The sequence below is a fragment of the Pelecanus crispus genome, chromosome Z (genome assembly GCF_030463565.1).
Source record: "Pelecanus crispus isolate bPelCri1 chromosome Z, bPelCri1.pri, whole genome shotgun sequence".
Taxonomy (NCBI): domain Eukaryota; kingdom Metazoa; phylum Chordata; class Aves; order Pelecaniformes; family Pelecanidae; genus Pelecanus; species Pelecanus crispus.
This window is the reverse complement of record NC_134676.1, coordinates 75,492,482-75,507,551: the sequence shown is the minus strand read 5'-3', so window position 1 is coordinate 75,507,551 and position 15,070 is coordinate 75,492,482. Positions and strand designations below refer to the sequence as shown.

Sequence of the window (15,070 nt, the reverse complement as noted above, 5' to 3'; positions counted from 1 at the left end):
TGCCATGAAACTACTTCAAGAAATGCCTATGTGTCCCATACTAACTTGACAGCCCACAAAAAAATCTCCATCACATTTAATTTCCAGAGACTTAAGACAGAAGCAGTAAAAATTAATTACTGTGCAGTTATAAAGGACTTGTGAAGCAGTGCACCAGTTTTACTCATCCTGACTATTAGTCCAGTAGTGCTAAACTACATACCCTTCCTTACACATGTAAGAGACCGTGTTTCCAAAAGTAAAGTTATTTCCATTGACGACTGCATCTTTGATGGCAGGAGGGGATCCACAAGAGACAATGTTGCAAGCTGGAGGTGTGCTGTTCCAGTTCCCTGAAGAAGCACAGACAAGTACAGAAGGTCCCTGAAGGCTGAGACACAAAGATAATTGTTAAGGTTGCCATTTCAGTCCAGGTGAGGAACAGAGAGGGAGAGAGGTGCTTTGCTTCTCACTGACTTCCCGGCCCCAGTGAAACCAAGGGGAGTCTCTCACTGACTTCAGTAGAGGCCAGAATCTCACCCTCTGTTCATGAAAAAGCACTGCTGATGCTGTCAAAAAAGCTGGTCTTCCAATTATTTGGGGGAGAGAGCTGGTGGAATTCATGTGGGGCCTCAATGCACTGTGCAGACACACACATAACTTCTGCTGTAGCTTTGCCCATCTTTGAGCCACAAAAGAAAGTTGCGGGGTGCTTAAATATTTATTCAAACTTAGAGATTTACTTGTATGCCATCAACACCAGGCCAATCTTGAGACTTGCAGTTAGGCCTCAGTCTAAGACCTGATTCACTCAAGGACTTAAACACTATCTTCTCTCAGGAAACTGAAGGAAATGCTCCAGTCCAGCTTTGTTTACAAAAAAGCATTCAATTCCTTCAGAAGGTAAAGGATTCTGCATGAGTGAGTGGCCACATACATTTGAAGTCGATGGTGTTTTTTGGTTTCCTTAGCTGAGAAAACAGTAACGCATTGGTACAAAAGGTGTGACTCAGTTGTCTAAACACCGGTAGTCAACACCACCCTGAGATGCCCTGGGCGAACACCCTGGCCTCCAGCTGCTACATCAGCTGGCTATGGATTCCCAGTAGGTCCCATGTCATATCTGAGACACACCTACACAGGTGTGTCTGATTCCTTATAATTCAGTCTCAAGTAGCATTAGACCCCCACGTTTAGTTGACTGAAATGAACTCAGGGGTTAATAGAAGAGAACAACACTGACCTCTAAGGGCCTTACAGATATGGCACAGGCCCTTGTCAGGGCAGTGGGCTCTGCCTACCTGTGGCAATATGTTTAATACAAAAAGCACACAGGAGGTGCTTAAAGGAAAAGACTGGGTCCGCGCTTAGGTCCAGAAATAATGCCTAAGAGGGACACTGTTTGGGAGGGCTTCCCCTGGGGTGGTGACCACAGGAGAGAGGACTTCTCTCACCAAGCTATGCTAGACAGGTAAAGGGGAAGAGTCACAACTGATGTGGTATTTGCTGCCTAATATGTCTAGGTCCATGGTCAAAAAACTCATTGACATTGGTAAAAACACTGCCTGGTTTAGTGGGTTACAGATAAGCCCACATTGTGGATCTACAACTTAACACTACACTGGACTGCAGCTGGGGTATCCCTTTGTATTAACACCATTAAAACATTCACCAAGGAGCACACCTCACCTACCTGCCTGCATCTGGACAAGAGAATGCTTGCAGCAGGAAAATACAGAATAAATTCAGACCTAAACAGGTCCATATGAGACCTCTTATGTCAAAGTAAATCTGCTAGAGGTACAAGCACATATCAGGAGAGGCAGAAACTTACACTTAAAATCACATCTTTGGTATAGCATTACTGTATTAATTTTTAATTGCAGCATATTAAACATGCGTTTCCAATATAATTGCTTACGAATGTAAAACAGAATAAAAGCCTAAATCAATAAGTACTACAAAGAGTTCAAGGAGTAAATCAGTAACTTCTAGAAGGTTCTTTCACCAAAGGCATTGTAAAACAGTACCAAAAATAATATTGGCTATGTGCTAAAGCTGTAGGGGAATGATAATCTTTAAGGACAAATGAGAACTTTCAAAAATAATGACAACTATTTTTCTGAATATTCAAAATGTGTCTTTGAGCTTGATGGTAAAATTAAAGCATTGCGTGTGTGTGTATATATATATATATATATATAAAAATCCTGAATAACTTTCTTGAACTGCTCCAACTTAGGATGAAATACAGAAAGTACCTTCAAGATATAAAGCAGCCTTTTTAAATTCTATTTTAGTATTTTATCTTTCTGAGCAATGATCCCAGCTTTGTCTCTTTCAGACATAAGTTAGACTTTCTAGCAAGCATGCCACCTGCATTTAGCTCAGGAACGTTCCTGCATTTACCTGTATCCATTGTCACAGGTGTATGATACAGAGGAAAGGTAGGTTGTGCCAGTGAGTGTGTATTTTCCATTGCTGATATCCTGCGGGCTAGGACAAGTCACGATTTCACAGGAGGGAGGAGGATGATTCCAAATGCCACTAGCAAGGCACAGAATTTCCTTTTCACCCACTAAGTTGTATCCATCATTGCATCTGAGTTAGAAGAAAAGAAGGTTATCAAACACAGAGCCTTTCATGCACAATGTAATCAGCTATCCCTTTTCTGTCTCCATCCACGCCTCCATACGCCATCTTTCTCTGCAGGGCACAGAGATGCAGTACTGGAGTAAACATTCATCTTTGCTAGTGAATAGCCACAGCTGTAACCAAATGTCTTTCCATTACTTTAACCCCACCTTACTCCTTCACTTCAACCACTCTCTCAGTTCAGCCATACTCTCATTTGTTGCCAGATTCTCAATCAATTATTAATATAGCACTTCAAACATACTGAATTCCTACCTGTACACCACCTTATTGTGGTACGTAAAATTTGTGCCCAAAATGGCACTGTTCTCTGGAATAACTGGACCGCCACAGGATATAGCTTTAAAAAGACAGGATCACAAGAGAGGTTGATACAACACAAATAAAAATAACAGAAAATCAGGATTTGCTTTGTTTTCTCTAAATAGGTTTGAAAAGGTGTAAAGCCCTAGGTAACACTGGGTTCTTGACTAAGCTATAACTGACATTTAGGGCTCTTTATCTCATTTCACCTTACTGAGAAATTGGTCTAACTGGAAATAGGTAGTTGGAACTGTTCTACAAACCACACACTTGCCTGTCAAGAGGACTCCAATACCCACCCCTCCCTACAGACAACGTAATTGTTTTTTTGACATTGTCTTTGTCATCCCTTCATTTTTTCTGTTGCTTCACCTCATTAGTTCTGGTTTTCTAAAGAAACAATTTCTGCAGTTACACCATGTATATGTATGTGCACCAGGCTGTCCCCTCTGGTTCCTTTTTATCCACTGAAACACAGTTAATGATCTTTAAGACATTAAGTTTGCACAAGTTCATTGAAAATGGGAGGCTGGGTGGAGAAGAAAAACACTTTTTATGCTTGCATTAAAATGAGGTGAGTCTACGCCTTTGCCACTTTGGACAATCTGCATGAGAGAGTACCATTATGAATATGACAACTGTTGAAAAGCTTCAACTGGTGCTTACATCTCTTAAGACAACAGAGACTTCAACACTGAGACCCAGGTCTGCTAGGACAGGGTTTCATTAGCTGCCATGGTCTCTAAAGGCTCTACACTACTACCTTCCCCCTTCTATCTCTCTAACAACACACATTACAACATGCATTATCCCCAGGAACCACACCTTCACAGTATGGTATTGGGTGGCTCCACTTTCCAGACTCCATGCATGTAAGTTTAGTCACTCCTGTCAGCTGAAACCCTTCTTCACAGGAAAACGTTACTTCACTGCCAACACTGTAAGTGTCCCCATATAAATGGCCATGCTCTGGGTTTCCTGGATTATGGCACTTCACTGGTTCTGAGGAGGAAGAGAGAAACTGTCAATAACAAAACTAAGCACCAGGCTTCATCAACAAGTTGCAGGTGTCATCCTTGGGAATTTTCTAAAAGTAGGAAGGCAGAGCACGTGGAAAACACTCATAAGTAGTTGACAGCCTTACCAGCTTTTCTCTGTTCTGTATGTAAGTGACAGGTGCTGAAGACTCATGGAAGTAAGCTAATCTTGACATGGAAGAGCCCTCTGTAACTGGGTTTGCATTCATTGTCAGAAGCAAACACATCTTGCAGTTATTCTTCCCTCTGTGAGGGAAAGCCCCTACCAGCAAGTCCAGTCCTGAACATGAAATCAGCTCAGCTACCTTTTATCCCAACTTATGCCACTGTCTTGTCATCTTCATGCAAGGTTACCTTGCTTAACGTTTCCACAGGGAGCTCAAGCCCTACCCAGATGCCTGTATTCAAATATTTCTTCACTGCACAGCTCTGCTCTGAGCAGTGACACATTGTGGCATGCAGTCTTCCCAGGTCTTCAGCACATGTGCTCCATGTGCAAGAGGATTTTGCATGCGTGTATTCTCAAGGCAGAATCCCAACTGACAGTTGTTTCCATAGGGAGAGGTCAGTTCTCAAGAAACAAAAGGAGACACTTCACCACAGCCTCATTCAGGCCAAAGGGACCTGGAGATGAGAGTATCACTCCATAGATATTAATTACTGGCAAATGTCTTCCACAGTGGGAGGCAGGACACTGGCCTATACAGAACCTTGGAAAGGCTAGCCTGATGTTTTTCTTTCCCATACCTGCACATTTTTTACCGTCTCCTGTGTAAGGAGGGATGCAAGTGCAAACATAGGATCCATTTGTGTTGAGACAAGATGCATGTTCATCGCAGTCTGATCCAACAGCGCATTCATCAACATCTGAAAAGAAACACAGAAAAGGTGTCTCTAGGGTGGTAATTGTAATAAGCATGTGCTTTAAATTTCTGTCTCACTAACTGTCAAGAGGAATAGCTTTAATTAATATAATTAAAAATCACTCTTCAATCACATTTTTGATGCACTAGTAAAAATATGTAATATTTAAATTAATATTTATGCTTTCTATATAATTTACTATACAATACTGTGAAGCATGAGAATATCAGAGACAAATCCTATTAACCTTCAGTCAATACTTTCACAAAAAGTATCTAGTTTTGACGTAGCAAAAGAACAGACATTGTAACTCAGGAGGACTACAAGGATATCGTGAGGTTATACAAGCCGAACACTGGAAGGGCCAAAGCCCAGCTAGAACTCAATCTGGCTACTGCTGTAAAAGACAATAAAAAATGTTTCTATAAATACATTAGGAACAAAAGGACGTCTAAGGAGAACCTACATCCTTTATCGCATGCGAGGGGAAACAGTGACAAAGGGTGAGGAAAAGGCTGAGGTACTTAATGCCTTCTTTGCCTCTGTCATTAATAGTAAGACCAGTTGTTCTCTGGGTACCCAGCCGCCTGAGCTGGAAGATAGGGATGGGGAGCAGAATGAAGCCCCCACAATCCAGGGGGAAATAGCGAGCTGCTACACCCACTACTCAGACACACACAAGTCTATGGGGCTGGACGGGATCCACCTGAGGGTACTGAGGGAGCTGGCAGCAGTGCTCACCAAGCCACTTTCAATTATTTATCAGCAGTCCTGGCTAATGGGGGAGGTCCCACTTGACTGGAGGCTAGCAAATGTGACACCCATCTACAAGAAGGGCCAGAAGGAGGATCCAGTGAACTACAGGCCTGTCAGTCTGGCTTTGGTTGGACTGGGGAAGGTTATGGAGCAGATCACCTTGACTGCCATCACATAGCATGTGCAGAACAACCAGGTGATCAGCATGGGTTTATGAAAGGCAGGTCCTGCTTGACTAACCTGATCTCCTTCTATGACAAAGTGACCTGTTTAGTGGATGAGGCAAAGGCTGAGGATGTTGTCTACCTAGACTTTAGTAAAGCCTTTGACACCATTTCTCACAGTATTCTCCTGGAGAAACTGCCTGCTTATGGCTTGGACAGGCGTACGCTTTGCTGGGTAAAAACCTGGCTGGATGGCCAGGCCCAAAGAGTTGTGATGAATGGAGTTAAATCCAGTTGGTGCCTGGTCACAAGTGGTGTTCCCCAGGGCTCAGTATTTACTGGGACCAGTTCTGTTTAATATCTTTATCATTGATCTGGATGAGGGGATTGAGTGCACCCTCAGTAAGTTTGCAGATGACACCAAACTGGGTGGGAGTGTCGATCTGCTGGAGGGTAGGATGGCCCTGCAGAGGGACCTGGACAGGCTGGACCGATGGGCTGAGGCCAACTGGATGAAGTTCAACAAGGCCAAGTGTCAGGTCCTGCACTTCGGGCACAACAACCCCATGCAGCGCTACAGGCTTGGGGAAGAGTGGCTGGAAGCTGCCTGGCTGAAAAGGACCTGGGGGTGTTGGTTGACAGCTGGCTGAACATGAGCCAGCAGTGTGCCCAGGTGGCCAAGAAGGCCAACAGCATCCTGGCTTGTATACGAGGACATTGAGGTGCTGGAGCATGTCCAGAGAAGGGCAACGAAGCTGGTGAAGGGTCTAGAGAGCAAGTCTTATGAGGAGCAGCTGAGGGAACTGGGGTTGTTTAGCCTGGAGAAGAGAAGGCTGAGGGAAGACCTTATAGCTCTCTACAACTACCTGAAAGGAGGTTGTAGTGAGGTGGGTGTTGGTCTCTTCTCCCAAGTAGCTAGCGATAGGACAAGAGGAAATGGGCTCAAGCTGCGTTGGGACATTTAGATTGGATATTAGGAAGAATTTCTTCATGGAAAGGGTAGTCAAGCATTGGAACATGCTGCCCAGAGAGGTGGTGGAGTCACCATCCCTGGAAGCTATCAAAAAATGGGTAGACGTGGCACTTCAGGACATGGTTTAGTGGGCATTGTAGTGCTGGGCTGATGATTGGAATGATGACCTTAGAGGTCCTTTCCAATCTTTATTATTCCTAGTTTTGACTTTCATTAAAAATAATCCAGCCACCAAGCCAGAAAACATGAAATTGCTACTCTATCCTTAACTGGTTTAGTGGTGGACTTGGTAATGTTAGGTTAATGGTTGGACTGGATGACCTTAAAGGTCTTTTCCAACCTAAACGATTCTATGATTCTATGATTCTAAAACATGTGTAGATGTGGTCCTTAGGGACATGGTTTAGTGGTGGACTTGGCAATGCTAGGTTAACGGTCAGACTTGATGACCTTACAGATCTTTTCCAGCCTAAACATTTCTATGATTCTTTGTGCTGTTACTACTAGTTTGGACAGACACTGTGAGGGGCGACTTCTGCATTAAACACTTGCTTGGGAAATCCTCTATATCTCAAACTTCCCACCTGTAAGAAAGGAAATCTTAGCCAAGAGGGGAAACACTCTGAACATAAAATATGATTAGACCCCCATCTTTGCTGCAGAGAATTACATTAGACTAGGAATGAGAAGTGCCTGCAGTTGCCAGACAAGTTAAAATTACTTCAAAATATATTTGTTATTATAATTAACTATTTATATGATAGTAGTGCCTAGAAATGCCAATTGATGATTTACGCTCCATGTGGCTTGGTACTGTACAGCAAAAAGAATCCTTCACTCCAGAATACTTCATATCAGCTTTCTAATCCTGACTGTGCAGAAGTGTTCTTGGTATGTAAACAATGAGTCATAAATTGCAAAGGGTCAATTTCAAAGTATCTGATTGAAAAATGCTGGCATCAGGGATTATTCCTTATATAAACCAGACTGTTAGAGAGAGATAGAACAATTCTTCATTTAAAAGCCCTGCTACAGGACAGCTGTTGAACTAGGTATACCATGCAGACATATAGCTGGAGTTCTTTGCCCATGTCCAGGCAAATACCAACTTGGTTAAAAAAGCAACAAAATTTACTGAATTAATGTGTTTATTTTTCACTGCTGAGTAAGTCTGGCCAGCAGGAAAACCCAACAAAGTTCTGAAAAGAAAAGGAGTTTCTTTCTGATTTGCAGGATGAAAACGGCACATTAAAATCAAACAGTGGCCAATTACACAAATATCAGGAGAATTCAAAGTGCTACCACAGCAGAACTGGAGTGACTGCTCCTCCTGTAATTCTTGTAAGGCAAGGAAGAGTGGAAGGACACTATGAATCAGATCCATAACAGAGCAAAAGGAATGCCCCAGGGCATAGGTGTACCAGGCTTTTACTAGCACCTCCCTGGAGCGTGAATGAGAAAGGTAAAGGGCGGGTCAGGGTGCCAAAGCCACCCACTCTTGTTTTCATTTTTCCCCTTAGTCTCCTCTGCTTTATGAGAGACAAGGTGAGCTGGAAGGTGGGGCACAGGGCTCTTCCTTCCCAACATCATGCTTCCTACCGCACAGACATCAAACTATTTGGACAGCCTTGTAGCATCTGCTCTGAGCCTGCTCATCTTTAGGCCTTGGAATAAAGTGCACAGGAGAAAAGCAAAGAGAGGAGTAACACATTGGATGGTCTGTCTGGGGGTTCTGAAGGAGTCCTGGTAGACAGGATGCTATGAAACCAGATGGATCCTACTCCAAAATGAATTTTGGCAGAACCAAAAGACTGTTGGCTTTTCTTCTGCTCGTCTTGACTGAAAAAATTATGTGCTATACCTATGTAAGAGTCAAATCAAACACAAATCTTGCCAGGTAGTTACCCCACAACTCCCATGTTAGGCACACCTATGACAGCTGCAATCCAAGTACAACTAGCTAGTCGTTTCCAGCAGAGATCTGCTGGAGACATGGCCCTACAAGAACAGTCACACCCAGTCCTTTGTATGCAGTACAATGCTGGTCTGTCTCACCTTTCAGCTCCTGCAGCTGCATGTGGTATACCAGATCCAGTGACCAGGAAGTAAGTTATGGTGTGGCAACTATGTGAACTGTGTCCATAGTCCCAGCCCTCTCAAGGCTGCAGCTGCTTGCTGACAGGCGTGTGTGACTGACCAATAAATCCCCACAATGGCTGAAGGCTCAGAGGAGATGGGCAAAAGTGATTTGCCCATGAAGCTCAGGGAATAATGTGGGGTGTGACTGACCATTGCTGTTACAAAGAAGCTGACTCAACCCAAGGGGACAGGAAGGTGGCCTTTGTTTTAGCTAAACAGCTATCAACAGCTGAGTGGATCAACTAGTGGTGTAAATGTTCATTAAAAGAGTGCCAATGTCTCCCTGAGTTAGCCAGATCAGCATGGGGGGGAATTGAATACAAGGCTCGGGTCAACACAGAGTACAAAATCCAGACAACTAGCAATGGGCTTGAGCTGGCTTCAACCTATGTATTCATTTCTGGCTACTGGGGACACCCAGTGTCATGGTGGTGAGCATATTACAGAGACTGGTAATGGGAAACACATTGGTATTGTGATTGAACTATGTACTGTAATTGCTATATTTTGCTAAATGTAACTTGCATTTATCTGTACTGTGTTATGCAGTACATTTTGTATCATTTGTATCACTCTACTGAATCAGAAATCCTGTGCAGCACCAACTATCTTCAGATAAGTAAATTTTATATTAAACATTACAACCTCTGCACACGGAACATCTAAAAGAACCTGTTCAGAGAGTATGGGACACTGACAGTGTGCTGAAGCACAGGGAAATGCACAGGTTAGAAGCAGAGAATGCAAGGACTCTAGGGCTGAACGAACCCGGAAGGAGAGAGGCTGGGAGTGCCGTGCAGGCATGTGTAATTTTATATATGTTCAACAAATATAGGGTGTGGGGCATACAAGAGGATTGACAGAGAAAGGTGCCAGAATGTAGTTTTGGTTTCACACAGTGTTGAGCACAGTATTTCAGAAATGTGAACATTTTGGGGTATCATTTCTGAGACTCTGGTCAGCCTTCACAATTTCAGAATGAAATCCCACCCAAACCCAAGAGCACAGGAGAAGTGCAAGATAGCCAGCCCATGTAGGCACACGTATGGCACATCTCACCAAGGCAAGATGGTGAAATGCTGTTCCAGCTCCCGTTGTCCAGGCACAACATCCTGGAGTCACCCAACAAATAGTAGCCATTGTTACAGTGATAGGTAACGGTACTGCCAGCAAAAAAGTCCTCAGCTGAATAAAATCCATTTTCTAAAGGTGGAGGCACTCCACAGCTGATTCCTGCAACATGAGTGAAAAAGAGGGCACAGACATTAGCAAAGCAGACACAGATCAACTTCAGAATAATTCCACATGAGAGCCACCACCGGACATTTTTACTCTGCAACTGTGAAATCCCATCTGAAAGAGAGCCCAGACCTTTTCTGAGGTAGCTAATTGATTCCAGATCTGGTAGAGGGTCTTGTTTTGTGGGAACTTGCCAGTCAGAGACTGAGCAGGACTCCCCAGCTCCTGCTATTCTGCCAGCTGTGGAGCAGACATCTGTGACTAAGATCTAAGCAGGTGCCCTTCAGTCACAGGACACTTCCCCTGATAATCAATGATCCCTGGTGAGTTTTAAGGAAAAAGGAAAAGTAAGTTTGCCTCCATAGGGCTTCCTGCTACTTCCCTTCACTGAAAAATAAGCTCAGTTTTACTGTGTTTGAACGCTGCAAAACTAGCTAACAGATTACTGCTAAGAGGTTGCAGCAGTGGTCTGAGACCAGGGAGTGCATGAAAAAGGGAGAGATTGGAAATGACCTCACATCAACCTTGGTCATCACTTTGACTTTGACTATAGTAAATAAGCCCTGATCCCAGCTGTGCCGGCAGAAAGCACCACTGTACCTGCCTGCTGGAGGTTGCTATTTATTCTAGCAGCGCTGCTTCTGTGCATCTTCATTTCAATCAAGATGACATGAACTTGTTCCAACAGCTACACAGCTCATCTTTGTAACTACATGGATGTAGCAACTCCTTGCTCCCCAGCCATGTGCAAGGATCACACAATAAGACACTGTGAAGTGCTTAGAGCCCATGGTAATGGAAGCCAAGTACTTGCTGTAGAGGGATAGAACCGAAGAGCTTGTAACAAAGACAGGCTGTCAGGGGGTGGGGACCTGTGGTTTTGGGGGCCTTTGGAAGCAGGAAGAGGAAAAGGATCCTGGTGGATGAAGGCAGTGATTACAATGAGCCTGATTAAGTCAGCAAAACCTTTTCTGTACCACACCTTTCACTATAAACCCTGTAGTTCTTTATGCAGGAAACAGCTGTCTTCAACCCACTTTCATTCATCAGGTACTTGTGGAACAGGCTGAGAAATGCCAGTGGGTGAGTCTGGTCCTCATTCACTCAGCTTGTTTGTGGTAGGTCAGCCCTGTTCTGTCTAAGCTCTTTACCTGTGCTCAACAGGTAAAACTGCCTGGCCCAATACAGAGAAACCAGATGACAACACTAATAGGATTCTGGTGGCTTGTCACTGATAACACACCAAGAAAGAAAAGCTGTCTCTGCCAGTGAACTTGCACTGTGCCCAGCAGGACTTGCTTTTGGGTAAATCCTCACATGCATGTTATTCTTCAGGCAGAAGAAGGGACAGATCCTGGGTTTGTGCTGTGAACAACTGAACACAGAGGAAGACACGAAAATCGCATCAAATCTGGATCAAACTATTTTTAACAAATCTGATGATTTTCCCCAAACTACTGATCAATTTTGGGATCATGCAATACTTACTTCTGGAGCTAATTTAGTATTCTGCTGAAATGAAAAATATAGTCAGCTCCTACACATGCAACTGCAGTCACATGCGCAGTCACAGCAGAGGAGAACCAAAAGAAATGAGACAGTAGGAGCAGGAAAGCAGGAATCAAAGAACCTTGGCAACCTGAATGTATACAGTCCAGATTCTTAGAAAAAATACTGTAAGTCTTGGAGCAATTCTAAGTCCTGACAGAAGTATTGGCTGCCTTTAAAGAAATTACTGTAACATACTAATGCCAAGGCTTTTACTTCAAACCAGACGTTCTCAGTGACACTTAAAAACCACAGAGATATTCTAGCATTTCCTGTGCATCTTCCACACTCCTGGCGCCACTGGGGAGGAAAGTCTGGAGTATCAGATTGCTGATCCAAATAGACTCATTTCTGCCATGGGCATTAGAAACTGGCTGAAAAAGGTGGCAGAATCTGATCGTGGTGTAGTTCCCACTCAGTAAAACATGAGTTTAGTTTCAAGCATATATGTATATGCTGTAACATGGATGGATTCAAGTGCATCACAGCTGCAGGCCATGAATAGTGATAAGGTCCAAATAAAAGCTAGGGTTTCCTGATTCTGCCAGCCCACTGAGACAACTCACTTTCACAGCGGGGAAAGGGCCGTGTCCACTGTCCCATGTTAAGGCAGTGTTGAACAGAATTTCCCACTATCTGGAAGCCTGGGTCACAGGAAAGGCTCACTTTTGACCCTGGTTTTAAATCAGCAGAAGAGGCCCGCAGATGTGGTATGGATCCTTGCAAAGACGGACAGTCTGTGGACAAAACATATGCATACAGTAAGAGATACAGCTATGTACTGAAATTAATAAATTTGTTATTGGATTGTTTGATCCTATATAAATTTATCCAGGAGAAAGCTTTGGGAACTGTTATGTACGCTACATCCCGCTCAGGCTCAACATATAATATCAGAAAAGGAATCTGTAGGAAGAGAGGTGAGGAGCCAGTAGGTATTTTAATTATTATTAGCATAAAAGACAAGAAAAACTTCTTTCTGACCCAACACCATCTTCACTCTTTCCCCATCTCAATTCAGGAAGCAATAAATCTCTGTCAGAGATTCCAACGAACTTTTGTTACAAAACCCTGGAATTTGAGGAATGAACTCAATGTTCTAACTGTCAAATTATCAAAATAATTTATTCAAGGTTAGTAGGGCAAAGGCTGCAAGCTAGCATACTTGACCTCATAAAAGAGTCTTATAATGTTGTTCAGAAAAAAGGGTTCTAGGAAATAAATTTCTAACCAGCACAAAATATACTCTTGTAATCTATCTTCACTCTTCCAACAACTCCTGGCAGGAAATCTGGCCAGGCTAGTACATTTCCTTTTTGGAGTTCTTCTGGACAGGATGTAGCCAGAGATTTTACCTATGGATTTAAAACAGTTGATTAGGTGCTGTTTAAGGACCATGTAGGAAAAGAATGTAAAAAAATATTCCATGTCTGCATGCAACACTAGAACAAATCATTGAATAAGCAATGTTCATCCTTTCTAGCACAGGAGGCTTGTGGCTGAACTATGTGTTATTCTGTACTTTCAAGCCAGCTAGCTGTGGACAGGCATGTACTGAGACAAAACCTGAAGGAATACTTGTTATAAAAGCAAAGTATAAAACATAGTTCTTGAAACACAGTTGCGTTTGTTAGCATGGAAGAAAAATGTATTTATGTCACAGAATAATGAATGCAACCTGAAGAGAAGACTTGATGTATTTGCAGAAAAATGTCAAATAGGAGCCAGAAGGAACTTAATGTAGAAGATCTGCATTCCACAAACTCTTCCAGCACTGCACCATGTTTAAGGAACAGAAACACAAAAAGGCGCAGTTAAATAAAGCAGTTTGTTGTTTCCAGGACAAGTGTGTTGTGAATTCAGTGCACTAGGCTCTTCAAACACTGCAGGCAAGGCCTACCCACGCCAACACTAACAGCAGTATTGGCACTGACTTCAACCAAAGCACAACAGGGCCATAACTAACCATATACTGAAACATGAATTATATAGGCAATCTAAGGATAGGAGAAAGAAAGGAACACACTGTTAGATCAACAGCAGATTAATTATCTTGAGAGCAAGTTATCTGGTCAAATATCTTTGACAGAAAAGTTTTCTGATTAAAACATAACTCCTTGAATAGCACCACTAGGCGTTTCCTTTGCATTCTTACTACAAGAAACTGAAATGCCAATGGGAATCCTTAAGCTGTTTCAGTATTGTATTTTAATGTAAAAAAAAATATTCCAGTAAGGTAAAAATATTCCTATTTCTTCACTGTGACTCTGAGAATCTATTAAACCTAGTAACATTATTCTATTTCTATCGGGCCACCAACAGAAGGAACCTGGGGACTACAACCGCAGATGGCGCAGCACTTTTAAGCCATTCAGACACCAGTGTAAATTCTATGCAATAGTAAGAATACACAGACAGACCCTTAATGATGGGATGTCACATAAATATTCCATTGTGGTCCCTTGGAAAGAGCAGATCAGATGTCCTGACCCCAACATTTGTAAAAAAGGCTGTCTAATTCCATTGGATGCTCAGGGGCATTTCTGCTACAGGGAAGTGTTTTAAAACAGCAAATGAAAGATCACGGCTTTGCGTTCACTCTGCATTGCCTTCGTTCACTATAACTCCAAGAACAGAAAGGAAACACAGTCCCGGAAGGTGACCAGGACTAAGGTGTATTATTGGCACAGTACTCCCCATTACTTTCACCCTATCAGGGCAGATGGAATCACGTCTCAGCCATGGAACTGCTGAAAAAAACCAGATGTGCCCTGAGGAGGATAAATGTGCAGTAAAGGGATAATTAAGGATTTCCTCTTCTTTTAAGATATCAGAAAGGGAAGTGGTCTATGGATAAAAGGTGGTTATTTAATTAAGAGAATGTGTTAGTAATTAGGCTACTGAGACTACTTCCTACTCTTTGGCTCTTCTGTGCTGGAGGGTCATTCCAGTAATTCCCTGGCAGGAAGAAAGGAATGTTTCCTTCAGCAGTGTGAAAAAATGAATTAAGAAGAGCAAAGATGAGCAGCCCAGGGGGCTGTGTACATCTCAGCACAGCCAGCCTACCCATACAATACATGCAACATGGTTTCAGGGCACTGCTAGCTGGTCGGAAAGCACAGGTATGCCCAGTTCATGCTGAACAGCTGGGAAACTGCCTTTCTCAGAAGGGTGACTGGCTTCTGTCAAGTCTCCAGTGGATGAAATCAACTACCAAGAATAATGTGCTATACTGTCTGTCTTTGTGAGAAAGGAAGGTACACCATGAACCTCAGACCAAATTATTCTGACATTGCCCCTACCCTGAACTCCCGTGAGGCAGATCAGACTCTTCTACTGTCAGCTTAGCTGGAGAAGAGAGCAACCTGCTATTTATTCTAAGGCCATGTCAAAGATCTCACTTCAACAGTATG

General features: G+C 43.0%; 1 protein-coding gene across 1 annotated transcript in view; it reads right to left on the bottom strand.

The window, feature by feature from the left end:
* The window catches only part of SVEP1 (sushi, von Willebrand factor type A, EGF and pentraxin domain containing 1), a 145,767-nt gene that overhangs the window by 30,551 nt on the left and 100,146 nt on the right, over window positions 1–15,070 (bottom strand). The window contains exons 29-36 of the mRNA XM_075726219.1: window positions 12,889–13,012; window positions 12,224–12,394; window positions 9,930–10,103; window positions 4,722–4,841; window positions 3,763–3,939; window positions 2,890–2,974; window positions 2,389–2,580; window positions 203–370 (exon numbers count right to left, since the gene is read on the bottom strand). Of these exons, the coding sequence (XP_075582334.1) occupies window positions 203–370; window positions 2,389–2,580; window positions 2,890–2,974; window positions 3,763–3,939; window positions 4,722–4,841; window positions 9,930–10,103; window positions 12,224–12,394; window positions 12,889–13,012 (1,211 nt within the window). The remainder of the gene's footprint in view (window positions 1–202; window positions 371–2,388; window positions 2,581–2,889; window positions 2,975–3,762; window positions 3,940–4,721; window positions 4,842–9,929; window positions 10,104–12,223; window positions 12,395–12,888; window positions 13,013–15,070) is intronic.